General features: G+C 35.6%; 1 protein-coding gene across 5 annotated transcripts in view; it reads right to left on the bottom strand.

Moving 5' to 3' along the window:
* LOC123722192 (nuclear receptor corepressor 1) overlaps positions 1 to 27,676 on the bottom strand; it is a 96,610-nt gene that overhangs the window by 6,521 nt on the left and 62,413 nt on the right. For 4 of the 5 annotated variants that reach the window (XM_045683256.1, XM_045683258.1, XM_045683257.1 and 1 more), the window contains 9 exons: positions 13,717 to 13,872; positions 8,138 to 8,339; positions 7,695 to 7,808; positions 6,799 to 6,966; positions 6,021 to 6,188; positions 5,205 to 5,330; positions 3,596 to 3,794; positions 3,362 to 3,524; positions 254 to 399 (listed from right to left, as the gene is read on the bottom strand). In XM_045683256.1, the coding sequence (XP_045539212.1) occupies positions 254 to 399; positions 3,362 to 3,524; positions 3,596 to 3,794; positions 5,205 to 5,330; positions 6,021 to 6,188; positions 6,799 to 6,966; positions 7,695 to 7,808; positions 8,138 to 8,339; positions 13,717 to 13,872 (1,442 nt within the window). Of the gene's footprint in view, positions 1 to 253; positions 400 to 3,361; positions 3,525 to 3,595; positions 3,795 to 5,204; positions 5,331 to 6,020; positions 6,189 to 6,798; positions 6,967 to 7,694; positions 7,809 to 8,137; positions 8,340 to 13,716; positions 13,873 to 26,821; positions 26,941 to 27,676 lie in introns of all 5 variants that reach the window. The other variant, XM_045683259.1, reaches the window with a different exon arrangement.

The following is a 27,676-nucleotide window of genomic DNA, read 5'->3' as shown; positions in this document are numbered from 1 at the left end:
TACCTATCTTTAATGGATGAAGGTGTGGAATAGAAAGAGGATATTTCTCCTTCATTTAAATCCCCACTTTTATATCTTTTCCTTAAAAGAAAAGGGTGGGAATGGAGTGGACTAAAATGAGTCCTCCGGCAGCACACTCATCAGACTGTATGCAGAATTACTGTCACCACTGTTCACCAAACTGGACCATTGGTGCAACTGATGCTGTTTCTAATGTCTTTTCTGAATAACAGGTAGATGTTTGTATAAGAACCTTGTGAACGCTGCAACCTGGTGAGTACTCCTGAGGGCATCTCAGGCTCGGGGGCTGTTCGCGGCGGGTTGCGAGTGGAGCGACGCTGGCGAGGTTTGCGCAGCAGCTGCTTGTAGTTCTTCGCCTTCTTCGACAGGTAGTAGAACCTGCGATAATGACATCTCTACAGATAATAACTCTACAATACATACATATGTATGTATGACATGGTTAATGGTGATTGTTTGATGTGTATGTGTGTGTACACACTCTCTCTCACTCTCTGTCTCTCTCTCTCGTGGATTTCTTTTAGTAATAAACCAGCTATCACAGTGATTGCGTATTTCATTATTACACCTATACTACACTGTTAAATTAATCCCACTCACCCTAATGAAGAGCCCCCGTAGGGCTCGAAACTAGTCGGTGCCGACACCGGATATATATACGTGAGTGTTTTAGCCGTTCCTATATAAGTTATACTACAATGTTTCAAAGACCTATTGCTCCACGGGGTAGTTAACAAACCACTAGGTAAATATTGTATAAAATACATGGATTTATTTTTATTTTTTATCAAAACTGTCGCCCGCGAGTCCGTCTGCGCGGAATTAAAAAAAATAAAGTTAAATAGTCTATTCTTCTAGACTATCTTCGACATTTGTGTCAAATTTCATCAAGATCCATTCTGGAGATACATTCTAAAGGTGAGTATAGACTAGAGCTAGAGCATTTACTTGAAACAGAACAACAAGCCCCTCTATGATATATTCTAGTGTATCACCCTTTCACTAACCAGACAGGCATTGGAAACTATGTTTTTACCTGTATTATACCATTCGTAAGAACATTATGTTACATAGAAATGCTTCAGAAAATGCTCTAATGTATATTCACCTTTACATCGATTCATTCATCTAAACATTTTCATTTATAATATTAGTAAGAAGTAAGATATGACAACTGCTATGGTAAAACTACTATAGTCGATGGTATATGAAGATCATCTGTGTCACATCAATTTTTAGTTATTTAAGCACTAGCTGTCGCCCGCGGCCCCGTCCGCGCGTAATAAAACAACGCAAAAAGAAGCCTATGTGTTCTTCCATACTGATCAGACATCTGTACTAAATTTCATCAAGATATGTTGAGCCGTTATAAAGATTAGTGATGCAACGGATGTCTGTTTCCGTTTCCGCAAGTGCGGAAGTTCCGCGTGCTTTTCAACATCCGTTTCTGCTTCTGTTTCCGCAACTTTTATAACGGAGATAAAACGGAACTTTACGACGGCTGAGAGATCCAAATGCGCGGCGCCAGACGCGCAGTCCGTGCGCGGCCTTTTGGCACTTGACGCATTTGTACTTTTTCGTGAATTTAAGCGCGTAATATTTTCTGCTGCTGTTTGAAACAATCAGTTTCTCTGGCTGGAATAACTGTCTAGTTGTTGTCCATATAATATTTGACAACTGGCAAAATGTGACTATTTCATACTTACGAGTTATTAAATGTACTTTTGAATAAGTGATAACCATGTAATATATCATCATCATTATTATCATCAGCTCACTATACATCCCCACTGAGGGGCTCGGAGCCTACCCCAAATTAGGGGTGACTAGGCCATAGTCAACCACGCTGGCCCAGAGCGGGTTGACTTCACACATATCATTAAATTTTTTCTCAGATATGTGCAGGCAGCATCACTATGTTTTCCTTCACCGTAGGAACGTCGGATAAATGTAAATATCTAAATCGAAAAACACATTGGTACATAGCGGGATTCGAACCCAGGCCCTGCAGATTGCAAGTCAACTGCCTAATAATTACATATATCTTTTTCTAATCTAGATTTGGTGTTTTTGATACTTAACACATTCACTGTTTACAAAATAAAAAAAGGTAACAGCTGGGAGCCAAAACTTTTTATGGTGAATTTTTATTTAGTATATCTGGGAGTGTTTGAACATATAGATAAATTAATAATGTTTTTTGTATTTGAGCGCTAGGGATCATCATTTTGAGCGCTAGGGATCATCATCTTGAGCGCTAGGGATGGCAATGGTTTAGTTCACTAATATGTAGATATTTGTTCCACGATTGCATTTCTGTGTACTAATATGTTACAAGATTTTGACAAAGTCAAGTTTTTCATCAAATTCCAGAATATTGAGTAAAACATGTAAGGATACTAATCAAAACCAGCTTTTATCTTCTCGGTTCAAGATCTTGTAATATTTCATACACACACGTACACACACATACAGGACATACATATATTTAAAAAATATACATACATAACATAAAGTTCAGACTTAGCTTCATGTCATACAAGATATTTGTATGTTTGCCTCCGTAAGAACGTGGGGTACTAATCACTATAACACTGTAAGAATGAAACTAATACTCTTTTTCGTTAGTTGACTATATTGCCAGAGTGGCCACACAAAGCAACATGGACTCGCTTCAAACGCCGGCGGCTTACTGGCTACTACAAGTGAACGGGCCCCTCGCTCGGATCCGAGGGTGAGGCGCCGCTACTAATAGCTCTGCCCACTCGGATCCGAGTGGTCAGCAGTGAATGTATTAATAAAGAAATATATTTGTCGTTTATCAACACGAGTGGTTTGGCGAACATTAATTTGTAAATAGTGTAATTTTGTTTCCTGAAAATAAATAACGTAAACGTATTTTAACTTATTGCAGCACAGTAAAAATACATATATTGAAGGCTAAAGGACACCGATATCTAATGCCTTAATAAATTAAAAACGAATACAAACTGTTCTTGCAAAAAAATTTTTGTAAATATGTTTTTTTTTTATTATTTACACTTCTGTTTCCGCTTCCGTTTCCGTTTCCGTTTCTGCTAAAATTTATTTTTGACATCTGTTTCCGTTTCTGGTTCCGGTAAGACACTTCCGTTGCATCACTAATAAAGATACCTTCAAACAAATATCCATCCATCCATCTAAGCATTCGCATTTATAATATTATAAATAAGATTTAAATGTAAATTCTAAAAGTCTAATAGAAAAAAAAATAGCCATCTTTTAATCTGTGACAAAACTAAGATATGTTTTATTTCGTATGTTCAGTGAGTGACAACTCAGAGTGAGATGAAACACTTACCGGACACAATCTTTAACTGTCTTCCGAGGCAGGAAGGATGCGATCTGACCGAAGTTCTTAGGATGCTGGAGGTACTTCTCTCGGAAGAGATCACGTTCTGCTGGCGACCACACGTTACGTAGCTGCAGCTCCTTGTGCTCCGTCTCCATATCCATACATCGCACTGCACAACAGAACAATTTTAGCTAGATTTCTATCAACTAGGAGTAAATCGACATTGATTTCAGAACTTACTATTGGTGAGTACAGTTGGTGTGCCTGGTTCTCTCATCAGCGGCGGTACAACAGTCAAGGACCTCATCTTCTTGTCCTCGTGCTCCTGCTCGTGCAGACCATCAGCTATCTCCTCCAGCTCGGCCTCAGACTTGACGCGCGCACCCAAACGATTGAACCTCTCCCGCTCCTCGCGCTGTTTGCGCAACTCCGGGAACACCTGGAGAATAAACTACGTCAAACTTCGGAACAGGGAGAAAGTGACACTTATCCTTCATTCTTGTTTCATTGAAAGTAGATAAAATTATATTAGGATATGGATACTCTTACTCTAAATCAGTGATTGTCAAACTTATTTCTTTCACCGCCCCCTTTGAAAATCAATTATATTTCAGAGCCCCCTAATTTTTATTCAGCCCTAAAACTTAAAAACCACAATTTCATTACTTTAATTAATTTCAATGCCCCCCATTTTTTGGGCCTCGTATCGCCCCCTCCTAGGTTTCAAACGCCTCCAAGGGTGCGTTATCGCCCACTTTGGGAAACACTGCTTTAAATGAAGAATTTATCTAGAGCAGGAATCCCTAAACTATTTTGGACAAGTGACCCCCTTTTCCAAAACGAACCGTTACCACAGACCCCCCATGGCCAAATTACCTACTTTTAAGATCAATTATTATTATTAATTTGACTTAGGTCAATAGAAGAAGACAGAGTGAGAATTAGCATAGACCCCAGGGGGTCGATATTGAACTTAAACCGACCCCTTTAGGAATCCCTGATCTAGAGGTAAAAATTCAATTATATGAAAATTTAAATTTAAGTTGTGTTCCCAATGACTGACACTGTTTTCTATAAATCTGCTTACCCAGAATAAACTAATACTATTAAATTCCTAAGTATATAGGACTGTTCTAGGAAAAAAATCATTGTATGTTAAACATCTAAATTTAAATATTTAAGCGAACAGAACAGTACTTGATGAATACATTACTGAAGACATTGTTCTGTATTAGTTCAAGTCAATCAACATAACAATAGACAAATTATTTCGTATTCAGAGAGAATAGAAAACGAAGACAAACTAGTAAAATTGATATTACTAGTTTGTCTGCGTTTGTGTTTTTCTGTATTCTTTTGGCATGATATTTAGGTACCTTTAAATCTATTTTTGTAAGTTTACTTGAAAAAGCATTAGATTTATATAATCTCAATAAATCTATCTTAAATCAGAGATAGAATTATTGTCTTAAATTATTTTACATTACAGGATTAAAAATGATCGCAAACAAATGTTAAATTTTGTTTTTGAAATCCTTAAATTGGTATTATTTAAAATAAATAGATTAAAAAAACATCTAATATAATAAGCAAAAATACTTTGAAATCAATTATTAGGTTGTTATTTTGACCTCTAGTATAAATGTTTTCAGATATCTTAACGCATCTGAATTTCTGCGCAAAATAAAATATTAAGTGTGTTGGGACGTAGCTGGATGGTGGGGGGGAGGACTGTGCAGTGCAAAGATGACCTTAAGCCGTAAAGATATTTGGATTCACAAATACCCAGAACCATTTAAACGATATTCACATATGAGGTATTGTCTGAAGTGTCTTATGTAATGCATACCTTTTCAAAGAATTCTCTGTTTCTGGCGTCCTTGGCTTTCCTCTTCTGACTCTGTTCTATTCTCTCCACTCTGCGCATCCACTCCGCTGCCCGTCTGCTGTACTCCTCAGCTAATGCGTCTTCTTTCTGCAACCATAAGATAAATATAGATATTATTCATATAACTTCAATGGATATGAATTGAAAATTGTCAAACTAGTCTTTATCCATATATTTTGTATTTTTTTAATTAATTTGTTACAAGTTTACAAACTATTTAGCTTTATTGAATTGTATTTTCACTTCTATTCTTCTCACACAGCATTTTAGTTCCAATTAATGCAATAAACCACTAGATGGCGTTAACATAGATAAAAAGCAACGCCATCTTTCGCTCGATTTTAATTTGTTAAAAGTTTTGGACACTCAATGAATTTGAATACAAAGTACAAAATATTGTTGAATCTTTTTTTTAGCATAATTAATTTCATAACTATTTCTATTTTATAGGAATTTTTAGTGTCTGACATAATTTAATAATCAGCTTGTAAATTTACTAAGGAGTCCATTAAAATTATACTTAAATGCCAAAATAAATGTTGTTAAACATATAAATCGGTATGCATCTAATATATCTAAAATTATAAATGCGAATGTTTAGATGGATGTTTGTTTGAAGGTATCTCCGGAATGGCTCAATGAAACTTGATGAAATTTGGCACAGATATAGAACATAGTCTGGAAGAACACATAGACTACTTATTAGTATAGTCGTGGGCGAAAGCTAGTCTTAAATAAAGGATTTAAGCTCCCATTACTGAAAAGCATTAATGATACCTTTTCAGTCTCCAGTTTTATCCTGCGTATGTGTTCGGAAAGTCGTTTTCTGAAGGTGCGGTGTTTCCGAAGGTTCTCGTGGTAGACCTCTGTGTCCTGGGGCTGGTTGTAGAGCGGGTATGACAGTGAGGGGCCGAGGTGTGCCAGCGAGGCGTGCGCCGCGCTCGCCTGCAAACAACTGCTGTTAGACGTCCCCTCTGCTCCAACCTCTACTGCTTTTTACATTTATATGACAAACTTATAAACCTTTTCGTACATTTCAATAAGATTTCAATGTGCATTCTTGATATATATTTCCTGTCTTTTTTCAAAGACATTGAGGTCAACAAAAACCTTTATAGAGATAGATCTTATATATATAAAAGAAAGTCGTGTTAGTTACACTATTTATAACTCAAGATCGGTCGAACTGATTTAGCTGAAAATTGATGGGGAGGTAGCTTAGAACTAGGAGACGGACATAGGAACTTTTTTATCTTGTGTGCATTTTTTTATTCCGCGCGGACGGAGTCGCTGGTAAAAGTTAGTTTTATTTATAAATTACCTATTAATAGAGTAATGATTCTTTCACTCAGATTCGCTATGATATGCCACATTTTATTTAACGTGAGAAATCTACACTGTTAGCTTTAGCAACTAATTCATCAGTCACTGTTGGTTTCTGAGACCAATCTGTATAAAACATATCCTCATCCCTGTCATTATCATTGACAAAACAGAGATAACAATATATTCAGAAACCCAGAAACCCAGGGTCAGTAAAACAGTATATATGTACCTTCTTCCTGTTATCAGCGTATATGCACTGCGCGAGGCTGCGATGTCGGGAAGGCGCCTCCTCGGGCTCTGCAGGTCTGGAAGGTCGCGTCGCCGCCAGCTCCAGCTCCGCCGCCTTCTTCTTCAGGTTCTGCAGCGTCGCCTCCGACAGCGCCATCTCCCGGTCCACCTGCACACGTAGAATAAATACATCTTACAATCGTGTGACAATAGATATGGTTGTAGAACAATAAAACAAGTGGTTGAATTTTAAAAGGTCATAACTGTTTTAGAGTGGAATGAAATACGATTGCTTACTCTACTCCCACATTTGTATTTTCAGTTTTCAGTTTTGACTGATGAAAAGACTTGATTTAAGTCAACAGGCAGACGACTTAAATCTAGTCTTTACATACATCAATTGGTCCATCTCTGTATACAATTAGCTGCCAACATTTTGGTCATTTTATTAAGTTTATACTAATTTTATTCTTTTATGTGCAAATATTTTTATTTCTTTTTTTTACAGTGTTAAATCCCACAACTACAATATTTGTTGGGTGTAATACCACGACCACACAGAAGACAGATGCGTCTGATGAGTATGGGTGCCGGAGGCCTAATTTTACTCTACATTACCTTTCCACCCTTTTCTTATAAAGAAAGGATGGGAAGGGAAAGTGGATTTAACGGAGGAGGAACGCAACGCATAGGAAGCGGACATATCCTCTTTTTGTGTGTTCCCTCCTATAATTAAAGGTAGGCAATCTGTAATTGTGGATATCTATGGGCAACGATGGCTTTGCCATTTAGGCGGACTAAAGTGACCGTTTGCTCGTTTGCAACCTTATGATATAAAAAAAAATCTTCGATGTTTCTAAATATTGAAGTTTGAGAGCTGTGATTTTGAATACACACCTTTGAAATCTGCTGCAGCAGGTCATCCTTGGTGGTGCGGAAGTTGTGATCCTCTAACGTGGGCTCCGACGGCGGGTTCGGTGACAGCACCTCCACGATGTTATACACCGGCTCCTGGAATTGATTATATAGATGTTTAAAGTTAAACAAATACTGGTACTAAAATATTTGAATAAATAAAATTTTAACAATTTTTAAAGTGTCATTTTGACACAAAACAGTAGTTAAAAAAAATGAAAGAGTTTATAAAATCTATGGAGAGTTGCGTGTTTCAATGGTAAAAGAATAGGTGAGGTTATTATAAATTTTTATGAAAGTTATTTCCTGGCTAACTTCTTACTTATCAAAAGTAAAGAATGGTAACTGTGCGTGGGCCTTTATTAGAGATGGTATTTTAAGCAAGTTGTTGGTTCTACCACTATAGTACAATGTGCTGTACTGACCCTGGTGTCGACGCGCAGCTGGGGGTGGTGCGCAGCGGGACGCTCGGCGCTGAGACGGATCTTCTTGAAGGGCGGCGGGTCCGCGGGCGGCGGGTGGTGCAGCGGCGGTGCTGGAGGTGGCAGGTACGCGCCTCCCAGCAGCGACACGCGCCCGCCGCCTCCCCCACCCCCGCGGTACTCCCCGCGCCCGTAGCTCCCATCTCTGCAACACACAAACATACATCAATAAAAGGTAATCAATAAAAAAAAATCCCGATCAATTTTTATGATACCCAGAAGATGACCACAAGTAGAACGACACACAATGATACGCCCAAACATACATTATACAAGCGAATATTACGTAGGAAGAAAAGAGACAAGAGTCCTCATTTTGAGCTGTAATATTCCATATGTAGGTACTATGATTGAATTTCCTTTTAACATATTTGTGTACAGATAATGAATCTCAAAAAGTCAACCGCAAAAAGGTCAAAAAACCGACATTCCTTAACTCTCATTATGTATCCAAGTGACATTGTTAACCTTTCCGTATGTCACATGTGACATTAATTAAACCAGATTCAGTTCCGAAAGGGTGGTCGCAACCTCGTAAGTCGTAAGAGTGACAATTAAGAATGCAGTTACAGTAGTAATAATGAACGTGAATTTCAACTGCCAAAATACTCGTATAAAAACATAATGCCAAAGACAGTGATCGTTGGTTTCTGAGACCAAAATACTTGTATTAAATATATCGTCATCCCTTTCTTTATCTTTGACAAAACAGAGATAACAATATGTTTTATACATTGGTCTCAGAAACCAACGATGATTGAGATAATAATAATTGAAGGTGAAAAAGTCGTAATGTTCCTATTTATTTTTAATGGCAAAAAAAAAACAAATTAACTCTGACCTTTAAAACAAATGATTTAATACCAGCTCTCACTCGCCATCGTGTCATCGACAAAATTTGTATAAGACGTAAAGTACACAATAAATCTCATACTTGACATAGTTGTCGGTGACGATCTGACGATACGATAGCGATTGTCATAGATATTGTTTTGATATTTCCTACTTCATTTTTTTAATTAAAAACATTTACATCAACAGTTTAAGAATGGTATGTGAAATATGAGTTTATGTGATATTTTTATCTGTTTTCTAAGGAAAAATGCTAATAATTCTTAAGTTCTTACAGAAAAAAGTACCTAAATAATTTCAAACACTTGACCCGTAAAGGCTTCGTAGAATGGATAAATTTAAATCATAACAATATTAATTTTTATTTTGTCTGAAAATGACTATAAAATAACTATTAGATAAAATTATATTGACCTATTATATTATTAAGTAACCGTTGGTTTCTGAGACCAAGATCTTTGTATAAAACATATCGTCATCGCTATCAGTATGTTTTAAACAGAGATTTAAGTCTCAGAACCCCAAAGTAAGAGAATAAAGTAAAAAAACTGTGAATTTAATGAACACGTTGTCGAATTAACAACAGAATGATTTTTATAAACGTAGCGTAACCTACTAACACCGGCCGATAACAGGAACGCTTCCCGAAAACGCGGGACACCATCTGTCAGATTGACGTTTGGCGGGACGCAGGACGCGAGTGGGGGAATACGCTGCGCGCGGGGAGAAGGCCAAGGTTGTCACTCCCCCTCCGGCAGGTCGCGGGGGAGGGGAGCTAACTGTAGCGCGCCACGAACTCACGAACTTTATTTTTATTATTATTGAACGCGGAGTGAGGCGCTGCCGCAACACGTGGCTGAATTATTTTAATACCTCTTCCCTCTTCGCATGGGTCACGCATTGCACAGCGCTTTCATATTTCCATGTTTTTATAATGTAATTAAAATGTCATTCAACTTTTATTATCTTGGATTTTTATATTTTATATTTTGCTATGAAAATGTGATTAGTTTTACTAATAGTTTTAGTAATATGAGGTTCTGTCAGATTTTATTTGCTCTTTCTATTTTATGTCGACATTTCGATTGATAAAAAGACGCGTACAGGATTTTATCAAAACATTTATTGTGAACAATAGTTATAAATATATTTTTAAATAAACAACAACGTTCCAAAGCATATATGAAAGTTAATTAAGACAAAGTATGGTAGATATTTAAAAAATTATAATAAAAACAAATCTGTTGAACAGGGCGATCGTACATATCAGATATTATGTATTTTTACACTAAATCTAGTGTATTCTCAGCAATGTTAGTGCGTCTGGCGCTTCGCCCACGTCTAAATGCATCGTTTTAGTTATTTAAAATTTCTTCGAAACGTCTATTTTTACATGTCCGTTACTCTGGAAACTTTGACTACAGAGAAACGGACTAAGACTACAATCACACATGTGCAAATCATACAGACACATAAAACTGAAACTCATTTATGAGCGCATACTGACTTAAAAATAACATAGGTACGAAACGTGCAGACAGGCAAGCGTGTTTAGAACTTGTTCATTTTTCTTTGACAGAGGGGCGTATGCGCGCTGGACATATCCTGTCATTCAAAAGTCAAAGTCCACGATGTATGAATGCAGGTTTACGTCTGGTTTTCAATGCACTATTTTCGTACGATCCTTTCATAACTGCGGCGCGTTTGGCTGTCGGCCAGGAGTTTATGTAAATTTTTATAAAGACCAACGCAAGGGTATGTGCTTTGGCACGGGGCACATGAGGTCGGAACTACGAACGTATTAAAAGCAGGCATTAGTGGTTCTTAGTGCTAGTGCAGCCACATTATAGTGCAAATAAAGCTATTCTTGTGTAAGTTTTTGAAATAAAAAGTGGAGACGACTGCTGCTTATTGTACGGAAGACATGTTTGACAAATGCACTATTTTAAAACCTTCGGAGTCGTACTCTTATCTCATGTCAGTTATTAATTAGCATAGCTGTCGCCCGCGACTCCGTCCGAGCGGATTTAAAAATAAACGTAATAAGTAGCCTATGTGTTCTTCCAGACTATGTTCTACATCTGTGCCAAATTTCATCAAGATCCATTGAGACGTTCCGGAGATAAATTCAAACAAACATCCATCCATCCATCTAAAAATTCGCATTTATAATATTAGTAAGATTAAAAATATCCTTAAAATCCAACATGATAAGAAAAATGTATCGTATTTTCTTTTTTTATGGAAAAAGGTTGGAACAAAATAGTTCATTCGATACTTAGTTAAGGTTTACAAATAAAACATTGTCGAACGGAAAACATTGTTGCCAAAGTTATTTTTTATTTACACTAAAGCTTCAGGAATGTCGTTAAACAAAAATCTGCCCTTGGAATCATTCCAAACAACTTGCAAAAATATATTCATGCATATATTAATTAATTTCACTGACGCAAAGAAAAATACTATGTGTTGACAACATTGTTATTGAGAACCCGGGACTTGTGTTCGACTGTCTAGACTACGATCAATGAGCTATAAGCGATTTATTACAAGACATTCGTTCAATTGGCGGAGTAACGTCCATTATAGTATTAATAAATAATATGAATGCTTTGCCTAGTTATATAAATAAGTATTTATTTATTAGATGCATAATAAATAATAATTGGAGTATAAATAAAATATTAATTATGAGCTTGAATTATTGAAAATATTTATTTCTAATATTATTTTTAACATTTTATTTCTATTTGAATTAAAATATAAATATATTTGCAGATATTACCTCTTTTATTTTAATTAAAAACAAAAAATACTGTTTCATTAAATTTATTCTTAAATAAAAAAGATAATCTCCTTTACTTTAAGAATCTTCGTGTATGTCTATAATCAGATTGGAAAAGTGTGGAACGTCCTTGATTCGTGTCTAGGTCGAGTCAAGGAGATCTATACACAAACTTTTGCGTAATTCTATTTGCAAAATAGGTCTCATTTTATATCCTGGAAACTTGGTTTTATTATTTTCCGAACATCACAAAAATGATATTGTCCATTATTAAGTTTTTGTAAGACTTCTATTGCTATTGCAGATACTTATCATAGGTTTCTGAGACCAAAACTGTTGACACTGTTATGTCAAATATAATGACAGGGATGACAATATGATTTATACAGACTTTGATCTCCAACCAATGGAAACTAAATCATCAAAAATACTGTTCTCTTTCATAAAATATTCGAAACGCAGAACTATTTTTAAATCCCGTTATCGGTCGTTCATCCAAACAGGTGCCGTGAAGTTTCTTTAGCCAGATTTGTCAACAACATACCGTTACAAGAGCTATATTTCTTTAAATTTTCTAGATTCTTCGTACCGTAAAAAAATCTAAAATCTTGGTAAGATTTAGGTGACAGTTTTCCATTAACATTAAAAAAGTTATGCGAAATTATAATTCTCTATTTAAACCAAACTTTACGAAATATTAATGGTTTAGAGAAGTGAAGTTCGTACAAAGTTCTGTGAAAGTTTTCGAGAAGTTGAAATGACTTAGTATTAATGGTCAAACTTTCTTAACGGATGCAAAAACTCGACTTTTGTATGGAGCTAGGAAGTTATACGAAAAGAACTGTTTTTATAGAAAAAAAATATCTCTATTTCAAATTAAAAATCCTTATGATTACATATTATATAAAAAAAAATCTAGAATGTTGATCGAGAAACGAAAAAGGTTGGAATAGCAAATTGGAGAGCTATTGCCATATATACATCGATGTGTAAGAAATTACTGAACCAAGTCAGGGTCAACAAAGGACTGTGGATGTCAAAGAAGAATGATAAACGATGATTTTAAAGGTGAATATACACTACAGCATTTTCTCAAACATTTATAAGTCGTTCTTACGAATGGTAAAATACATGTAAAAGTACAGTTTCCAAAGCACGTCTGCTTCGTGAAAGGGTGATACACTAGAACATATCATAGAGTGGTCTAGTCTATATTCACCTTAAGCCTTATCTACTTAAAATATTAGAATCAAGTATATTACAGAATATTTTATTTATTTTATTCTATCTACCGATGGTTTCTGAGACCAAAATCTCTGCATAAAACATATCATCATCCCTGTCATTATCTTTGACAAAACAGAGATAACAATATGTTTTAAAAGGGTATTTTGGTCTCAGAAACCTAGGACTTGTTATAAAAATTTTCGCAATACAACAAAGGCTTTTAAGTCACTATTTTATTTTGCGAATGTTCACAATACGTTGAAGTTTCATTTTATTTCAGTTCAGATTGTTATCTACACGGAGAGGATTTTCTTATTGTTTTGGGAGTAAATTATAAGTTTACAATAGCTATGGTAGCAGTTGCACGACTCGTAAGCTCCCACCGCATCGGACAACAATGCCATGTGATAATAAAATTTGTAATCGTGGGTTTTCACTGCAGATAAACATGTATAAGAACATATAGATATAATTCTTTTTATACATGTGAATATTCACCATAAATCTTTCGTTCGCATCTCAACGAAATCATAAGCTTTAATAAACACACTTCTTTGGTAGATTTTGTATTTTATTTTCAGTTGACATTGACAAGATCACGCATTCGAACTAGTTTGTAGGATGTTTCTAAATTGTAGGAGTATGAGTAGGAGTCTACCTGTATGAGAGAGCAGCCGAGCCGTAGCCAGGGTTGTGCAGTCGCAGGGGAGGCTGGTAGGGCTGCGCGTACGGCGAGGGCGGAGCGCGGGGCTGCACGCCCGCCGGTTTGCCGTAGCCCGCACCGCCCGCGTGCCCGTGCTCCGACTGCCCCGGCCTGTAACGAACATACAAACAAATTACATACAAACCACAACAAGGAACATATAATCGTGTAAAAGAAGATATGCGATAAGCGATTCCGATATGATGGTTAATAGAGATATATTAAAGTGTACGTACACTTTGCCAACTTTCCGTAGAGAAAGAAATAGATGATATCGTTCAATTTTATAAATTATTGCATTGGACTTAAGAAAGGAAATGTCGTTCAGAATTAAAAAAAAAAACAAGTAAACTTTGTAATATAATGTGCATTATTTATTAATGATATCGAACTTTATTAATAGATGGGAAAGACGCGACGGTCCTTACCCTCAGAAAAAGGTCACGAAAATTTTGAAGAACGTATTCGTAACAAGTAGATTTGTAAAATGTAAAAGCCTAAAGTACAATATATTTTTTGATGAAATACGAACACGCATATCATAAAAATTCGTCACAGACCTTTTGAATTAGAAACGTAGCTTTTAAGTCAAGTTTATCAACATTCTACTGTAGTATAATATACCTATAGAAATACCAGACAGAATACTATACTGGTGGATATCTAAGACTAAATTATATCTAGCAAATTTCTGATCAAACATATCGGCTATGGGCAACGGTCGCCTCGCTATTTCGGTGAATCCCTGTGGCCGCGTTGGCCTCCTTTTGATTTAAAAAAAAATCTCACTTTATTTCTGCTACACCAAACTTTATTGCTGGATCTATAGATAGATAATTAGTCATATTATGTCCCTATTACATAAATAAGCGAGCGTATCATCTTCTCAAAGGCCGGCAACGCATCTGCGATTCCTCTGGTATTGCAGATGTCCATGGGCGTCGATGAACACCGTGGTGTTCCCGCTGCTCGTTTGCCCCCTTCTCTTATAAAAAAAAAAATGCAGCTCTCAGATTCAAACTCATATTACGTATAAATTAGATATTTGACGCAAAAGTGGATTACGAAAGCGAGCGATTTAGATGGAAATTGGAAATGTCATATCAATGAACGCGATTCGATACCTGCTCGGGAATATGTGAAAATACGAGGTGACAGGTGACAGGCGACAGGTAACAACCGACAGGTAACAAGCGACAGGCGCCGGCGCGACGTCGGCGTCGTAGTGAACTAGGTGTGGGAAATATCGGTCTATTTACGTGGCACGATCCGGGGGGTCGAAATGTTCTAAGCCCTTTGAAGTTGCAGAGGAAACAAAATGGCTTGTATAAACACATAAAATGCTATTAATATATCATCAGTTCCAACGAACTCTGCTATCAACTTACCATTGGTTTCTGAGACCAACATTTCTATACAAAAAATATCGTCATTCCTGTAATTATCTTTGACAAAACAGAGATAACAGTAAGTTTTAAACGGGGATTTTGATCTTAGAAACCTACGGTTAGTTGAACAATTTAACGGTATTATAGACAACAATTTGATAATATTGGGAATTAAAGAAGAAAGATCAGGTTGAAATTATGAATCATTTCAGAGATATTAGTAATTAAGGAAACCTTTTATATGCAGACATACTAATTGGTAAAATTCTAAAATAGAGAAGAATAAAAACAGCAGTACCTATTCGATAAATTTTAAAGCTTACCGTAGGTTGCTGAGATTAAAATCCTCGTTTAAAACATAACTATTATCTCTGTCTTGTCTAGGTATGACAATGTGTTTTACACAGAAATTCTGGTCTCAGGAATCAATGCTTAGCGAGATGTAAGAAATGCTAAAGAAATGCAACAGGAATTAATTAAGAACGGCTTAACTCAGGTGTGATCGTCCGGTGATGGCACCGACTAGCACCGATTTTTTATGTATTAAATCTCTTATATATAAAATTCTCGTGTCACGGGGTTCGAACTTGAACTCCTCCGAAACGGCTTGACCAATTCTCATGAAATTTTGTGAGCATATTGTGTGGGTCTGAGAATCGGCCAACATCTATTTTTCATACCCCTATTAAGTTTTTTTTTTAACTGAGCGCGGACGGAGTCGTGTGCGACAGCTAGTGTATGATCTAAAATAATCTAAAATAAAATACATAATCTTTACCGTATTTAAAATTATTATGCTATTTCAATTACGATTATATCAATGAAAAATTATTTAAATAATCAATATAGAGACGTCTATATGTATTAATGCAATTTGTGAAACCAGGTCAATCAAATTATCCGGTATATTTCTGCATCTAATCTCTGTAGCATCGTATTAAATTGCACCATTTGAGTTAACTATAGAAATATAATGAGTATGATTTTGTAGACGTTGTTAATATAATTGCTTCAAGATTTTATTATTGATGGAACTATTTATTGAGTGCAGAATAAAACATTCTGCCAAAGAGGTGGCATACTGGCCACTAAGACCTTTGCCTTTTTTGAATGAGAATAAAATAATCATAAAATAGAGAGAATAGCGCGGGCAGTCGAAGTTATACCTTATTTATTACGATGTTTGTTTTGAATAAACACTTAACTGATAAGAATATTACATGAACATTTTGAAAAATCTTTAAGATAAACTAAAAATAAATAGCGTAATGCCCAATTTACATAATGCTGGACATTAGGATAGTAGCGCTCAAAAACACTAACTGGCATCAGTGACTAAGTCCATGCCAGGCCAGCGCTACTGTACTACTGTACTGGCATAATTCCATACTAATTAGTACTGTCAATATTATTGACATTTTTTTTATTCTATTATATTTTAAGTTAAAGTTACATAATGGCAGTAAATCAATTTAAATCGTACAAGACTTGTGGTAACAGAAACGTTAGTATCGGTCGTGTCTTGCATTACATAATACGACCGTTAAATTGTACAATTTACTGTTGACCCCATTATTAATAAGTACACTTATAATCCTTCCAAGTAGAACAATTAATTCTTTTATACTTGCAAATCATTTACTGAATACCAGAAAAATATATAAGAAATTATTCGGCGCTAAATATTTCTATCATACTTCATACTACGTATTATAAATTCGAAAATGGATGGATGGATGTTTGTTTGAAGGAATCTCCGGAACGGCTGAACGAATAAATTGTTTGTTACAGATGTAGAACTTAGTCTGAAAGAACACATAAGCTACTTGTTAAGTTTCTTTTTAATTTCACGCGTTTTAAGTCGCGGGCGTCTACTAGTTAATCTATAATTATAATGCATACCATGATATAAGATATTTTTTGATCATAGCTTTTTACAATCAATTTGACCACATATAGAAATAGATCGTTGTCTACTTCTCTGTGTTACAGTGTTATGTTTATACGATAATGTTTTAGTGCAGATGTTTCGTCACTGAAAACTCATGATAAAATGTTACATGTTAAACATCAACGACATAATTACCGTTGAACGTTAAACAGTTATATGGTCGTTAATAAAGCATTATCTAAGCTATAATACGTAAATAGGACGGGTCGTCCTTAGCTGACCCTTCGCGTAGTCAAATAGTTAGTATTCCTATGTCGTTAAATGTTAGTGTTTAGCATACATTACGTTATATTGCACAATATATTTGATCTTGCCAGTACTACGTGTTAAGTGAGACAGCAATGAAATAGGTTGATATGGAATCAATTTTTTATGTAGTAACACTTACGTAACACGTTATCGTGATTTTTGATCGATATCGATCTATGGACATAAGAACGGTATTTAAATAGAAGTGAACAAGGAAAATACACTTGTATCTTTGATTTGATAACAAATAACTTTAGTAAGTTTATCAGCCGACATAAAATATTAACCTCTGACTCTATGAGCAATTGTCATTGTCTGTGGTAGTTGGCTATTCGACAAAACTAACATTTATTAGGATATAAACAAACCAAAGGTTAATATTTTTTTTTAACTGAAAACTATGCATGTTATTTTTATACTATAAGGTGGCAAAGGAGTTAGCGTCCACCTAAACAGCGAAGCAACCGCTGCCCATAGAAATCCACAACCTTTAATCGACGGGGGAGACGCACAGAAAGACAATATTTTCCCTTCCTTTACATTCCTCCCTACTTTTCTTATCTGAATATGGTTTAAAGGGAAAAAGGACTAAAATTAGACCTCCGGCACCACACTCATCAGACGTAACATAGAATTGTGGTCGTGGTATTTCACAGGGCTATGTTGTTGTTGCTAACATCTACAATTGTTAAACTACAATATTAATATAATAGTCTAATAAATTTCTTTTAATAGACAAGATGCTGTTAATTAACTTTTTGATAAAGAAATAGTTTTAACGTGACATAGAATGCGTTACAATATTATGTCGGACACGATTTTATAATGCATGAGTCAAACCATAATATGAGTAATACCTGACTGAGTGACTCATCTGACACCGTGCTTTTAGCGAGGACAGGCAATGCGATAAACATTAAGCGGTCGCAACTCTTTTCTATACTGTATTGATATTGTAGTCTACTTACTGTATTGCAAATCGATGTGTGACTTTATTCGATTAACTGACGATTACTAATACTATAATAAGTACAAAAGTATATTATCAATCAGATACGTTTAAAGTCCTTCGTATACAATGCAACGTAAATTTTCATAACCGAGTTCAGACGCTAAACGATTTACATAACAGAATGTCATAAAGTGGGTTTCTTAGTCCAAAAATCTCTGGATAAAACATATCATCATCCCTGTTATTATCTTTGACAACACAGAGATAGCAATATGTTTTAAATGGAGATTTTGGACTCAGAAACTAGAGGTTAGGGGTTCGTACACAGCGCGCGTTGCCGACATTTCTATCTGTTATCGCCAAAACTAATCGGTCCCAAACTGTTAAGATCGTCGTTACTAAAGTTTCTGTGATTTTCAACATGGCGTAGTAATTCTTTTAATAGATTAAAATGGTTTAAATCATATTATTTGTTACTTTATCAATATGTAGAGATATGTAACCTAACTGGTTCGCAGACTATATCGGATTAAAGTTTATATCAAATAATACAAATTGTGGTTATATGAATAGACCGTGGACCAAACTATGTCAAATAAACACTCTAATAATATATTTTCACTAGATTTATTGGATAAATAAAGTTGATTTATGATAAAAATAACAATATTATGAACTAAATATAGAAGCAGACTAGAAAATATCCAATACTTATGTAGCGTGTATATAAATTACTAGCTGTTGCCTGCGACTCTGTCCACTCGGAATTTAAAAAAAACTTAATAAGTAGCCTATGTGTTCTTCCAGACTATATTCTATATCTGCGCCAAATATCATCAAGATCCGATGAGCCATTACGGAGATACCTTCAAACAAACATCTATCCATCCATCTAAAAATTCGCATTTATAATATTAGTGAGATAGTAAGATAGTAAGAAGTAAGATGTACATACTAAACTTTTTTAATATTTTTAAAATCAAATACACAATTGACTTGCATAGTCGATCATGAACAATATACAAGTTGTAATTGTCTAGTCAGTTGTTTGCATTGCCAGCAGTACAATCGTGTCACAGTTATACAAGTGTCATAAACACGCGGCGTGCGCGTGCGCACTACAAAATATACGCACTGTACAAGTACAACAAACAACATAACTGTTATTTTGTTCCACTACCTAAACACCTATATAAAAATACTGTTATCTCTGTTTTTTTTAATTAAGAAAAGAGATGGCACGTGTTTTTTCTTGAAAGGGCTACAGAACGAATTCTACATTTTTATAATCTTATACAAATAAATGTAATTTAAAATATTCCTCAGTGGAAATGTAAAGTTTTCCGGTTGCGTGAAGTTCAAAAGGTTTGTTAGAGTTGCCACAACTCCGCAAACTCTGTCGGTTTCAACTCCAATAACTTTAAGTACGGCTGCCGTCCATCATAAAGTTATAAGTTATTTTAACTTTAAGGTCAAAGGGTATTTAAGGGAAAGTTTATGGAACGGATATTAGAAGAGAGAACTCTTTAACACATAAGATGTAATTTTAATAATATACAAAACTTAATCAAACTAGAATAAAACCTAGAAAACTACCCAAAAATATCCTTAACTATAAATCATTTAGCAGACATTACGGCCAATTTAAACCTAAAAATAAAAGCTTTTATAAAGTCATTTAAGTGAAACTTTTAAAGCTTAACGTGGGTCTGAAGATAAAATTTACTAGATCTTAGTTATATTTTATGTGGAACGCTTTCAGTCTGGAAGCTATGTTACGCCCTCTAGCGGTGGAATTTAGAAGTAAAAAAAGTCTAGTCTAGAAATACCTATAATTGTGTCAAATATGAAAATTGCTCGAATGATCTGTGTTTATTACCTATATTTATTTTGGGATATTTTATAAAATAATTTGACAAACGAGCAAATGGTCACTTGGTATCGCTATAATAGCGAAGTGAACAATGCCTATAGACATTTGAGTTGGAAAGTTCCAGATGTATTGCCTACCTTTTATTGCAAGTTAGAGGGTGCACAGAAAAAGATCAGTTCTCTCAGTAATACGTCACCTTTCTTGCTAAATTGTCGATGTAAACATTGATTATTTTTCGACAAATCACACGTACATTCTAGGTACTTAATTTTATACAGAACTGGTTTAGACTATAAAGAATAGCGTTGTATGCAGTCGGGGACATAATAACCGTATTCCAAGTATCCGATAGCGAAAGTGAAAGCTGCACACAACTCCGCACAACTATAACTTCCCGCACAGTCTAAACATACCCTATACCATTTTAATAAAGATTAAATTGCAATAACCAGCGTTAAAAGCCAGTACCAACTGTAGTATGACTGTACACAAGCATGTCATAGATCATATAAACCCTAACTCAATGTAATAAAGTTTAAATTACAATAAAAGCATCAAAAGACAGTAAAACTTGAATGTGGGATTGTACTAGATCGTACGTGACGTGATCTGTTCGTAAAACTATCTTCGATAACTCCAAGCAATGTCTGGGTCTGCTTAAGAACTTTACATATAAATTACAGACCAAAGTAATCATTATTAAATTAATTGTGGTGGATTATGGATTGAAATCTATCTGAATGTAATATAGTTAGTCTGTGAAGTCCCCGACGTGACTACTATCAATTTCAACTAAAGATTCCAATTCAAGTTGTAGGTTAGAACAGTGATTGTCAAACTTATTTCTTTCACCGCCCCCTTTGAAAATCAATTATATTTCAGAGCGCCCTAATTTTTATTCAGCCCTAAAAACCACAATTTCATTGCTTCAATTAATTTCAATGCCCCCCATTTTTGGGCCTCTTATCGCCCCCTTCTAGGTTTCAAACGCCTCCAAGGGCGTTATTGCCCCCAAGGGGGCGTTATCGCCCACTTTGGGAAACACTGGGTTAGAACATCTAACCCAGTGAAGTGAAACTGTATGATAGCTCACTAGCGTCCTCTTTAATTTTCTTTTATAGCTTATTTTCTGACAGAACCAGCTAGGGTTGCCAGATCGCCTACTAGCCGGACAGACCAGCCAGTTTGGCAGGACATTTGGGTAGAAAGGTCGCACACCCTATATTATTTAGGATTTTGTCTCAGTATTAATACGTACACTCTCGTTTGGGAAATGTAAAAAGCCTAACAAAAGCCGGACAAACGTTTATTTTGGCTGGACACGCAATCAAAAAGCTTACCTATGTTCGGCTTTATCCGGACGTCTGGCAACACTAGAACCGGCCATAGCTGTTACTCTCACACCGGGCTAGACGTCCTTATTTCACTATACTATAATATCGTCAATTGTTACGTCACAACTTTAGTTCTATACCAAAAATTTAAGCTTGACGTTTAAACTTTATATCTATGAATAATGTTCTAATGAGAATGATCTTAGGGGGCGTCCATAAATTACGTGAGGTGTTTAAGGGGGGGAGGGGGTCGAGTCAAATCTCATCTAATCTTACGTTGGAGGGAGGGGGGGTCTCGGCAAATATCACGCAATTTTTTTTCTGATTGAAACAAAAAAAAATGGACATGTTGGTTCCAATAGGCTCTCTTGAGACCGTGCATGATTCTCCATGGACTGAATTAGAGTAGATACTCTTTTTTAATCTAAGTAGTTACGATTTAAGTATTCTATTGTTAAATTTTTATTACACTTATAATTAAACTCTCAGCAACATTGATTACTAGTCATAACTAGTCGTAAATAAAAGCACGAACCAAATTTGTTTTTTTCTTTTTACAATGACATTCCAACGCGTTTACGTAAGAAACTCACATTTTGAAAAATGTCACGTGAGATTGGGAGATGGGGGAGGGGGTTGAATAAAATCTCACGACATCTCACCAGGGGGGGAGGGAGTTGCAGAAAATTAAAAAAAACACCTCACGTAATTTATGGACGCCCCCTTATAGAAACATAAAACTCAGGTATTTTTTTTTTTTTTATAAGAGAAGGGGGCAAACGAGCAGCGGGAACACCAAGGTGTTCATCGACGCCCATGGACATCTGCAATACCAGAGGAATCGCAGATGCGTTGCCGGCCTTTGAGATGGTGATACGCTCGCTTCTTGAAGGACCCTAAGTCGTACTGGTTTGGAAATACCGCCGAGGACAGACCATTCCACAACGCGGCCGTGCGCGGCAAGAAATTTCGCGAGAACCGCACTGTTGTGGAATGCCAGCCGTCCAGATGGTATGGATGGTACCTGGCGGTCTGTCGGGTCGTCCGATGACGAAACTCGGCGGCAGGAATCGTTCCAAACAGTTCTTCAGAACACTCCCCGTGGTATAAACGATAAAAAATGCAGAGGGAACTGACGTCCCTCCGCAAGGCCAGAGTATCAAGCCGATCGGTAAGAGCTCGGTCGTTGACGATTCGAGTCGCTCTCCGTTGTATGCGGTCAAATGTAAGAAGCTGGTATTGGGGTGCTCCCGCCCAGAGGTGCGAGCAGTATTCCATGTGGGGCCGAACTTGCGCCTTGTACAGTTGTAGGCGGTGGCCCGGCTGGAAATACTGCTTCGCCCTACTGAGCACACCCAGCTTTTTGGAGGCCAGCTTGGCCTTGTCTTCCAAGTGACCGCGAAACTGAACGTCACTCGATATGTCAACGCCGAGAATACCGATACTGGCTGAGGCAACCAGGGGAGTGCCCTCAAAACGAAGATCTACGACAAAGGGTTGTTTTTTAGCGGTAATGGCGCACACTTGTGTCTTTTTGGGATTGAATTCAACGAGATTTCGTCGAGATTTTGTAACAATCTTAATAGAAAAGTAACTATCCGTTTGTATAACTATTTCATGGTCAACTGCAAAAGAGAAACTAGATGTTTTATATAAATTATGACAAAGTTTTGACGTTCAATTGATTTATTTTAAATTCAATGATGTAGGAATTTTCGGATATTAATTTTTAACTTCTAATTTGAAATTTTACTTATCTAATTCGAGTTTACAAAAAATTTTGCAAGCATCCAATAAACTGTAGGGGTAGCCCTAGTAAGCATCCTTACTACGGCTACTCTAACTGTTGTAACAAAAATATCATTTTTCTTATCGTCAAGGAGTCAAGGGTTGGCATGTTGATTTTTTTGTTGTGCTACGTTTATTGGAGGTTGGGAACCCTACAAGCTGTTAAAACGGTATGAACTACGTCAAAGTACATACATACATACGGAAATACATTCCATAAGGCAATCCGATGCTTTAGTGCCAAAGTGCTCCAAACGTGAGATGTAAAGTGCATCAAACAGTACGGTTATTTATAACGTAAACGTATTTCACGAAATTGATAAATCACAGTCGTCAATTTTACGTAGTATTCACACGTACACTCAAATAAAGGTCCAATCACGAAGATTGTGGTATATTTTTAACGGTTGACGATATCTGAACTAGTATTTTCTAACCGCTGGTCTCCTTTATTTCTTCCCTATTTAGGTGTTCCAGCAATGGAGTACATTTCTCACTAATCTTACTAATATTATAAATGCGAATGTTTGGATGGATGGATTTTTGTTGTTACGTATCCGAAAAACAGTTGCATGGTTCTGGTTGAAATTTGATATAGATGTAGAACTGAAGCTGATGAAGTCGCGGGCGATAGCTAGTATCAAAATAAATTCTTTGAAAAATTATTGAAAGTTAAAGCTAACAAAATATAAGTTGCTGTAATTATTACCGATATCTAAAAAACAATACATGATCGAATATTGGCACAAATGTGAGTTCTGAACGAAACTAGATCGCGACCATACTAACTGTCCGCCAGATCGATTTTGATCTAGTTTCACCGCAAACAGACTTAGATATGATTATCTACCTAAAAGTTGAACTAGATATGCTAGACTTCGACTAGACTAGAAATCTCGAAACCAAAGATTTAAATAAACTAACTGCTAGAGTTACCGAAAAAAAATTAACGACTTCAAAATATAAATGTGATTTGCATTTTGTTTTTTAATCGCTTCCTTTCACATTGTCTATGATAGAAATTATGATTGAATATGATTTTTTTTAGTAAACTGTAGCATAGAATATATTTAATAAAAGTGGAAGTATAAATATATATCATTCAATGTCTAGACATTATTACTTTAACCTAGTTGTCGAGCGTTGACCGAGCGAAGGTCGCTATAGCAACTTGCACGCGGAACAAAACACTCATTCCATCAGAGTGACAATATATGACCTTATACGACAACATCACAATACTAAACAATATCGAATCAACCATCGAAAAGAGTTCCATTTCTTATGAGTTTTTTTATAGTATAAGGCGCGGCGAGAGGCCACCTTAATTCGCCTAAATAGGAAATTGACAGCTGCCCATAGGCATTTGCAGATAATTTTAATAGGCACAGGAGGCAATGCACAAAAAAGAGGATCACATTCCTATGCGTCCCCCCTCAGCCTAATCTACGTCCATGTCCACGTCCACGACATACCTAAAATTAGACCTCAGGCATGTACACTCATCAGAAGAAAGGCAAAATTACTTCCACTTAACTGCCTTCTGTGTGGTCGTGGTATTTCACCGGTTGAGCAGGGCCATTCGGGTCTTTACCGCTTTTAAAGATACCAGAGATGTAACTGTTTTCGTCGCATGTGTTGATGCATCAAAATACGAATGTATACATTAACGTACGACGGTATAAAACAGCTTGCGATTAGGTGCACCTACATAAAAATATGCGAGACAATTTGCGAACACAATAATACAGTAAGAGGGGAGTGAGGGGGCGAACAATGACCTCGTTATCAATTACACAATAATTAAAGGAGTAATATCATGTGCAATCGCTTTCACTGACCAAGTAAGTCAAATGTTTGCAAAAGAGTCAGTCTTCTTCGATGTTCAAAAAGTAAAATATACAAATGAATATAGAACAATTATCCAAACACTCCTTTAGAAACGAAATTGGTGGAAAAAAACAATGCTATGAAAATCACGTAACGTAATAAATTTCAATAACAAAACAATCTCCACGTCTCTCTTCTGTAACATCTCGTCCCGGACGTGTAAAGAGCTCAATTTTCATGTGGCAAACAGCAGCGGGCGATATAATATGCATAATAAATCGTTGTTATTAAGTTCCCCGGTCGAACAGGTTATCGTGGGTGACTTTGAGAACGTTCTCGCGCTCGATGCCGACCACGTCACGACACGACTACACGTTGACGAAACGGGCACGACACGACAAGGATACATGACTTATATTTAGCTGATAACGCTGTGAAGTAGACAATGTTTACCTCGGGCTAAATTTGGTTTTAACTGCAATTTGTATGCATTAGGAAAATAATAATAGAAAATTGTTCCATCAAAGCAATGTTGCAGATGCACTTGAGATGAAAAAAAATGAAAAACATAAAATTAAGTCACGTAACTACGGGAAACGTAATTACGGAAGAAATTCATAATATTAATATATTCAACATCTACGAACCTAAGGCACAATGGTCTGAATGAATATAAATTTAAGAGCATGACGTCACTTTGATTTCTATTGTGTTTGCAGACGAGAAAATTCCATGATTTACTACAATACAAAAACCATTGAATATCAAAGCTTGTGATATTCCATCGGACGAAAAGAGTTACAAATCTTATGTTTAAGAGATATAACTATTTTCGTTCGATAAATAATTCTTTCGAATATAAACTTAAGAGTGTATCTCTCCTTATTCATGTTTGTGTTTGTTAACTATTAATAGTTAAAAAATATATTCCCTTTGTTATCTTTTTGACCTGCACTAACAAGAATACAAAGTTCCGTCGAGGTCAAAAACTGTTGTTGCATTATAAATTCTTCTGCATATAACGAAAAGAGTTACATGTCTTAACAAAGCTGTTTTGAAAACTACCCTTTAAATATTGACGTAAAAATTTTATATGTACATATATAAGAGAATCAACTATAACTGCAAACACTTCAAATGCCGGTGAATTATTTTGAAATAAAGAATTACTGCTACAACTAGCTATTGTTGCAGCATACACTTAAATATATAGTTTATGAGGAATATATTCACTTTAATTTATTTGAAAGAAACATTACTTTTTGTAAAGGATTTTGTATGGCATTGAAAACAATTTATATTACTAACTAGCTTTTACCCGCGACTTCGTCCGCGCGGAATAATAAAAATGCACACAAGATAAAAAAGTTCCTATGTCCGTCTCCTAGTTCTTCAGCCCATCAATTTTCAGCTAAATCAGTTCGACCGATCTTGAGTTATAAATAGTGTAACTAACACGACTTTCTTTTATATATATAGATATTATAAATGGAAATGTTTAGATGAATGGATGTTTGTTTAATGTTTGACTCAACTGTGGTGAAATTTGGCACAGATGTAGAAAAATAATCTGGAAAAATACGTATGCTACTTACTACTCGTATTATTTTTTTAATTCCGACAGCTATTTATTAATATTTGATTTTAATTTTTAAATCTTAAAATTGTTTAAAATACGATATATAGAAAGTTTACCTGTAAAGTAATTTTTGCCCATTCGTCATATTGCAGATTCAGGAATTAAAACATAACTTGGGGTCTTGTTATTTGTAAGAACAGTCCTCGAAGATCCCACACGTTAGTGCACCAGATACCTTGCAAACATATATCTTCTATTAACATAAGTTTACGAAAACTATGTTAATTATATCTGACAATTATGACTAATTACGTTGACTCATTACTGTTATTGACTTCTTACTAATTATGAATGCCAAAATTTGGATGTGTCACCGCGTAACTTTAAAACGACTAACCGTCTGTTTCTGAGACCTGTAAACATATCGTGGGGTGAAAGGCTATTTGTTGTAAGCGACATTTTTTGCGATATTGTCTTATTATATATTATATATATATATATATATATTCAGAATTAGGGATTTTTTTTTATTCTGAATATATATATAAGTCAATATCGCAAAAAATGTCGCTTAAAACAAATAGCCTTTCACCCCTCGATATTGTCGTCCCTGTCATTTATATTTGAGAAAACAGAGATAACAATATGTTTTAAACGAAGATTTCGGTTTCAGAAACCCTAGATTGAAAAATTTAGATGAAATTTTAACATAAAATTAGATTATAAGGTTATCCTTTATCGTCGACAATCGAACTATTCCTTTTTTAAGTACTGAATAACTTCTGAGTTAAATAAGCACTCAAGGTTTTATATCACGAGCCTCAAGCAAATATCTAAATATTTGAAGACAGGTACCAACATAATAGCAACGAGTTTATCAATTGTTTTTGCACACAATATGAAAGGAAACAGCTTTAAAGCCGCTATCTCTCCGTCGACCGGTCAACTACTGGTCCATCGCGTGCATTCGG

This window comes from Papilio machaon, chromosome 21 (genome assembly GCF_912999745.1).
Source record: "Papilio machaon chromosome 21, ilPapMach1.1, whole genome shotgun sequence".
Lineage (NCBI taxonomy): Eukaryota > Metazoa > Arthropoda > Insecta > Lepidoptera > Papilionidae > Papilio > Papilio machaon.
This window is presented reverse-complemented; position numbering and strand designations above follow the sequence as displayed.